Source organism: Diceros bicornis, chromosome 6, assembly GCF_020826845.1.
Source record: "Diceros bicornis minor isolate mBicDic1 chromosome 6, mDicBic1.mat.cur, whole genome shotgun sequence".
NCBI lineage: Eukaryota > Metazoa > Chordata > Mammalia > Perissodactyla > Rhinocerotidae > Diceros > Diceros bicornis.
Window position 1 is genome coordinate 25,087,420 of NC_080745.1, and position 7,498 is coordinate 25,094,917.

General features: G+C 43.1%; 1 protein-coding gene across 1 annotated transcript; it reads left to right on the top strand.

Annotated features, from left to right (window-relative positions):
* Positions 1-6,871: 6,871 nt before the first annotated feature.
* LOC131406781 (large ribosomal subunit protein eL39-like) lies at positions 6,872-7,027 on the top strand. Its single transcript, XM_058542659.1, has one exon. The coding sequence runs from the start codon at positions 6,872-6,874 to the stop codon at positions 7,025-7,027; it is 156 nt and encodes a 51-aa protein (XP_058398642.1).
* The last annotated feature ends 471 nt before the right edge of the window (positions 7,028-7,498 follow it).

The window sequence follows — 7,498 nt, forward strand, 5'->3', positions numbered from 1 at the left end:
AAATTGGGAAGTGTGAATCTTCCACGTTTGTGCTGCCAACCTGATTTTAGGATCTCCTTAAATTTGATGGTCCTTCAGGTTGAACAATCTGTTACTTGTTGAAAATTATACAACATTTCTCAGCAAGTAGGCTTACCTCCTGTGAAACCCTGTCACTTCCTCTCTTACATATTTCCATTCATCGTTGTAATACCTAGAACCCTGGTACTCTTCTTCTATTACCTGAAGACGGGGAAACTCCTAACTAGCTAACGTCTGTTCATAAATAAATAGATTTATCAGAAACTTGAGAAAAATGTAGACTTAATCTTGTTGGTTTATGGGCCATATCTTTAGACTGAAGCATAAAAATATCCTGTAACAAATGGACATGATCTGTTGGCAGCAGCAAAATCTGCCCAGATGACAGAATTTGCTGTGCTCACCAGGGCTCAAGACAAGAGAGTTACTATAAGGATGGAGAGTAGATGCGCATTTTGGGTAGTCTATGATTTTGGAATGCTTTAGAAACAAAGAAGCCTCTTACTCTCAGCAGAAACTTCCATTAGGAATGGGAGTATGGTAGGAGAAGAACAGAGTCAGGCATGGGGACCCTGATCCAGAGTGGAGACCACCCCTGTTGTCCAAGCGTTGGGGATCCATCCCATGTCCCTCTTTAGATGTAAACATCAGAACTAGTGTAAAGCTGCTGGCCGTTTGTTTGTTTGCTTATTGTTTTTTGTTTAAGCAGAAAATTTCCTGTAAAATAGGGATGGCAAAGTGGGTGAGGATGAGGCCAAAGACACCCTTTTTGCTTCTTGTGTGAAGCAAAATGTTGACTTACTCTGCTTTAACTCATTCTGCCTGGTAGGGCAGCTTTACAATTCAAGGAAGTGTTGTAAACTCTAAGTACCTAAAAGGACAAGCCAAAGCCTGGGAAGGAGCTCAGCTGCCTAGAATTCCCCATGCTGCTGTCAAGGGCAAGGAAGACCAAAATAAAACTGAAACAATGATTTTAAGAAGGGTGGACTCACTGAGGAATCAGCTTTAAAAAAAAAAGCAGATTTGGGAAATGGGAGAATTCTTTATTCTTCTTAGATCTACAATATGACAATTTAAATTTCAGGTGTGTCCCTCCCCCCTCTCATTTACTTAGTTGCATCCTCAAATTATTCCAGTGTAATTCTTGATCTGGGCTACCTTGCTGTCTCACCAATTGGAAATCTACTTGGTCAGCATGTGCATATAAATTAGGATGTCCTCTTCTCCCTCTTAAAATCTACTACCCAAAAGTGAAAGGATACCCAGCCTCTTTCTTTGACTCAGGGAAAGATGATTCCTTCTGAAAGCATTTCTCTTTGCTTTCTTGAAAGGTTTCCCTTAACTATTTAAGTCTAAAAAGTGTATTTGAACTGGTTTCTTGGCCTCTTTTCTACCTTACTGGAAAAGCTAAGTGAAGACTATTTTGGGAATAATTCCTTGGGAACTGCAGCTCTCAGAGCCTAGAAGCATCTACAGTCAGAGCATCTGAGCCCAGATCTGGCTTCTTGGCCATTAAGCTGTGTGTCCTCAGACAAGCCACTTAATTTCATCAGTAAATTGTGGATAATAATATGCACTCTGTCTGTTTAACCAGTTGTTGTGATGACCAAATAAGATAACGTATGAGAAAGTGTTCTTTATAAAGGACACAGTACAAAGAAGGGTTATGCGTGAGAGGTGGAATTATAGGCCATCTTTATTTTCTTCTTTGTGTTATCTATAATTTCTGCTTCAAAAAATGACATTTAGGGGCTGGCCCAGTGGTGTAGTGGTTAAGTTTGTGTGCTCTGCTTCAGTGGCCCATGGTTTGTGGATTTGGATCCCTGGTGTGGACCTGCAAACCACTCATCAAGCCATGTTGTGGCGGCATCCCATATACAAAATAGAGGAAGATTGGCACAGACGTTAGCTCAGCAACAATCTTCCTCAACCAAAAAGAGGAAGATTGGCAACAGATGTTAGCTCAGTGCCAATCTTCTTCACCAAAAAAAAAAAAAAACCATTTAATTTTTCTTAAATATTCTATGTTTTCAAAAGAAAGCATGTAGTACTGTACAAAGTTATTAAAATTAATCTTCTTTTGATGTTAAGCTTTAATTTTATAAATTTTCCTAATAAGATGCACAAATTGCTAACTTTAAGTCTCAAACTGATGGTGTCAAGGTGTCTCTGGGGGATCTGAGCATGTAGAAAATAATTAAGCTGTATATCTAAACATTAAGAAAAATAGATATAGGACTTTTCATGGTCCTAAAAAGTAAGACAATTCTTGGAAAACCGGTTAATTTAAATACAACAAATGCCTTTCCCTAGAGCTAGTGGAGTCCTACTGCCAACTGCACTGAGTGTTCACCCGGGTCTCTCCCCTCTGGCCAGTCAGAACTCAACATCTCCCAGCCCTGTGGCAGCTCTGGCAATTGTTCAGATGACAGCTCCTCGGTGGTGGTTCTTTGGCATCGCACTCTGCGCATGCACAGCTAGGTGTTCAGCGAAGACTTAAGGGCAGCCCCATGCAGATTTCTGGACCACTTTGCATAGTTCTCTCCTCTCCAATGTTCTGCCCTGCCGACAAGCTCCAGCTGCCTCTGCCTCTCCAAATTTCAATCTTAGTCTCTTCAGCATGGAACCCTCCCCACTCTGCCTGGGTTCTGGAAAGTGCCTCCAGACAGAAAGCCAGGGCAATCATAGGACTGACCTTATTTGTGATTGCTCTCGGGGACCACAGGTCTTTGTTGCCTGTTGTCCAATATCTGAAAACAGCCGTTTCCTAGGTTTTGTTTGGTTTTCTAGTTGTTTAAGGCAGGAGAGCAACTCTGGTACCAGTGACCCCATACGGCCAGAGTCGGAAGTCCTCAAACAAATTTTTGAAGTTAGAGCCCTCATTTCCTAAAAGAGATTGCTCATATTCTGGATTAGAAATTGGTGAGTGTGGGACTGACACATAATCCTCTTTGTGTCTCTTATAAAGCCTGTGAGAGTTACAGAGCAAAATCGAGGGATCATTTATTTAACAAATAATTATTGAGTGCCTACTCTATGCCAGGTTTTCATCTGGCCCTGGGGATACAGTAGAGAACAAGACATCAAAGTCCCTGCTTTGTGATGAAAATTGGTAGTGGCCTAGAAGGTACAGTTTAAGAGATAAAGTCCTGCTAGTCACCAAAGCATCTTGCCACTCCACCTACCATGACATCACCTTTCCTTCCTATTTGCTTTAAAGTCCCCACGTTTAGGATTGCTTCTACAAATCTTTTTCCAATACCTACTAAGTGCTGTGCACTGTGCTAGATGCTGAAGATGAGCCAATGATGAGCAAAGTGCTACCTCTGCCATCAGGTACTTAACACTGGTGGAGGAGATGAGGCGTGTGTAAAAACAATTCATAAAGGCAACTCCCCAGAGCCATGTGTCTCCCCAAGAGCATTAGTTTACAAGATAAATTGACTCCTGGAGGCACAGAGTCTCTGCAATCCCCCTCTGTCAGGCCTAGGAACTGACCTGGCTAGTGGGTTCCACAGGACGGACATCGAACTGGGAGCTTCTTACCCAAGGCAAGGAGGCCCTCGAAAAGCAAGGGCATGAGGAGGACCCAAGCAAAGGCACCAACGAAGCCAGAACCAGGGAGAGAAGCCAGCGTGTGAGCCTGCTAGGGAGATCAGCTTGTAGAACACGCAGGACGGGAAAAATAGAGCAGGGTCTCAGGCAATTGTCTAGAACTTCTGCTCCTATTCAGGACTGCTTTTATAACCTGGTTGGCATATAACCACCCAGCCATCTGGTGGGTGGGTGGCTGCATTTCAGAAACCAGAACGTGACTAGAAACCAAAGGGATGAGGTGAGTTGGCTGAGGATGTGGAAGAGAAGGGAGCTGAGCCCAACGGAGCAAGTTACGAGGCCCCGCCTGGGAAGGGTAGGCATCTGATAGAGGCAAATGGCCTGAGGATCATGATAAATGATAGGAGGAGAGTACCCAAAGGGCAAGCTCCAAGAATAAGGGAAGCACTGAGAGGTTTTTTCTACTTCATAGTTTTGCCTAGAGCCCATCTTGGGAGGGGCAGCGGGAAATGACTGCTTTCTTGATTTCTAGGCCCATATAATTACCTGCCGCTGGACTTCTGATTGGAAGTCCCCCCATTACCTCAAAACTCAATATGTATGCAACTGACTTCTTCACTGTCTCCCTCGAAGACTGTTCCTCCTCCATATGTTCCCTTCTCTGGGAGAATCAGCAACATTCACCCTGCTGCCTGAAACAGAAACCTGGGCTCACCCGTGACTTCTTCTTTCTCTTGCCTGGTATCTAACCGATCACTGATATCTGTCAGTCTGACCCCTCCTCTTCACCCACTCAATAGGAAGCTCCATGTTGAGGGGCCTTGTCTGCCTTGTGCTCTGCTATCTCCCCCATGTAATTGGTGTTGAAGAGATAGTTACCGAATGAGTGAATGAATGAATGAATAGATCCTCACTGCTACTACCTTGGTTTAGGCTCTCATCTTTTCAGGTGAACTGCTATGATAGTCTAACCCAATCCAAGGACAGCAAGCAACAAACCCTCCAATCCACTGACCACAACTCCGCCAAAGGGATCTTTCTAAAATACACTTAATTCTTGTTATTCATAGTAGTTATGTTCCATGAAGTTGCCACAAACACTGAATTAGCGAATACTGAACCCTTGCTTCCAGGGAAAACAAAGGATTAGGTTCATGAGAGACTCTGGTCATAACATTTTCATCAACTAATCAGTACATAACCTTGTTTTATGTGTGTTTCTGTTTAAAGACACCTTATTTAATATATGCTGCTGATTCATTAACATCGAACTCACAGCCAACAGCACTGCAGCTCATGCGTGAATGAAGCTCATCGAACACGTATTTTCTCTGTGAGGCATATCACAGCCTTCTTGCACTTGGGACCACTAGACCGCACTTCAGCACTAAGCTTGGGGGTCATTTTAAACAATGAAATTACCAACAAAAAGCACAAAAATACAAAAAACGTGGCACTAAATAGACCACAAAAAGGGCACTTGTCTACAGTATGAGAGCTGAAACAAGAAGGCAGAGCATCGCCTTGTTCGCCTGCAGCTGGTAGCGTGCGAGGGGAGACTCAAATTTTTCACCTCTCTGTCCATGTCCACAAATGACCATGAAAGGTACTCAAGTATTGATTTTGAGATTACAAATAAATTTTAGCAAGTAGTGAATTCACAAATCCAGAACCCATGAATTAGGACGGATTGTAAAATTCGATCATGTCACGCCCCTGCCTGAACCTTCAGTGCCTCACCACTGCCCCCAGGAAACTGAGCTCAGTCTACCCCAACTTCAGTTGTAGGACTAATTATGTATACTTAACTTCTGAGCTTACGTGCTGGTCTCCTAGGCTTCTTTTTTTTTTTTTTTTCCTAGAAGACCCCCATCAGTAGAGAGGGCTTCTTCTTTTTTTTTTTTTTTTGTGAGGAAAATCAGCCCTGAGCTAACATCCATGCTAATCCTCCTCTTTTTGCTGAGGAAGATCGGCTCTGAGCTAACATCTATTGCCAATCCTCCTCCTTTTTTTCCCCCAAAGCCCCAGTAGATAGTTGTATGTCATAGTTCCACATCCTTCTAGTTGCTGTACGCGGCCTCAGCATGGCCGGAGAAGTGGTGCGTCAGTGCGCGCCCGGGATCCGAACCCGGGCCGCCAGTAGCGGAGCGCGCGCACTTAACCGCTAAGCCACCGGGCCGGCCCCTTCTAGGCTTCTTGAGGGGAGGAACTGTTTGTTTGTTTCTATTCCTATCACATAACACAGTGGCTGGCACATGGTAGAGGTTTAACACATAGTAAATTTAAAAAAATAAGTGAATGAACCAATAAAGTGAAAAAAAAATGAATAATGGTTGATCTCAGGATATCTAGGATAGATGACAGGTAAGCCATTACTTTAAAAAATTATTGCTAATAAATTTGCCTGGAGTGAGTGCATGAATCCTATCCATTTAACTGGTTAATTAAACTTTGGTACTAAACTTCTCTCCAGAAGAATAAAAAAGGAAGTAACCTATTTGCTGGACCACATCACTATTTGTTGTTCAGTTTGGTTAATTTGCAGAGCTGAAGCACATTTCACTTTCACTCTGCTTCGTGGAACACTGATGACTTTGTCTAAATTAATTCTGTCTGATGCTCCCGATTCTATTTACATTGCAATTCCCCTTTGCTCTTTGTGTGGATTCCCGGCCAATGTGTGCTGAGAGCTTTCAGTCTTCCTCCACTTTCCGTCCAGTGAATTTTAACTCCAGTGCCAAGTGGGGAAACTCCATAATTTCTAGTTTCAGTTAAGCTGTTATCTGAACAGGATTTGCAAATAGTGTTCCAACCAAAAGATTCTTGGAAACGCTGGCTATTATTAAGGGGACTTTTGAATGGCTTGTTTCAACTTGAATCTTGTCAACTGAACGGCTTTTATTGTGTGTGACAGTCCCAGTGACCACTGTAGTAGTTCTCTCAACTCTCATTTATTTGGGATAAAAAAGAAAGCATGCATAGATAGTCTCTGAGGATAATTCTCAGAGCTCTACAATCAGTCATCAAGTACTATGTTTTTTAAACAAAATATCTCTCTTGTACCTCCTCTCCTCTCTGTCCTCACAGCCAGGCCCTTGGTCTAGGGGCCAGCTTTAATTCCTGCGTGGACTAAAACATTAGCTTCTTCATTGTTCTGTCCCTCTTTAGTGTGTCAGCTCCTACTCCTCCCCACTGCATCCGTTCTGTACCTCTGCCATGCTCATATTCTAAAACACAGATGTCACTCTCTCCCTTTCTCTGCCATTGTAGTGTGTGCAGTAGACTCTTCTTTGCCATGTCTTCTCATAGGATTTTCACGATCATGCGATTCCTGGCCAAGAAACAAAAGCAGAATCATCCCATTCCCCAATGGATTCAGATGAAAACTGGTAATAAAATCAGATACAACTCCAAGAGGAGACATTGGAGAAGAACCAAGCTGGGTCTATAAGGAACTGCACATGAGATGGCACACATGTTGATGCTGTATCAAGATCACTGGCATCTTACCATATCATGCTGAAAACATTGCCACCACTCTCTGGACATGTCTCTGGTTGGACATGTTTTATTGGGAAAATGATTCTTCTCTTTGTTTCTATGCTTCCACTCGTAGCTTAGTTCAGTAATAAATACGTGAGATCTTTTGTTTGGAAAAAAAAAAACAACCTACAGATTTCATCATTCCTGCACTAAAAATATCTATGCTTCCTCTCTGCTGAGAGCAAGTCTGAGAGCCATAGCCTAGACTTGATGGCTAATGACCCCACCTAGTCTCTGCAGGGTCCCTCAGCTTTAAGTACCTGTTTTATTCAGACTAGCATACTTATTCTTGCTCACAAGCCCACTGCCATCTCCATGGTGTCTGCTCACGTTGGTCCCTGGCCTAGAGAGCTTGTCTCTTCAACTCCTTAAAGGCCCA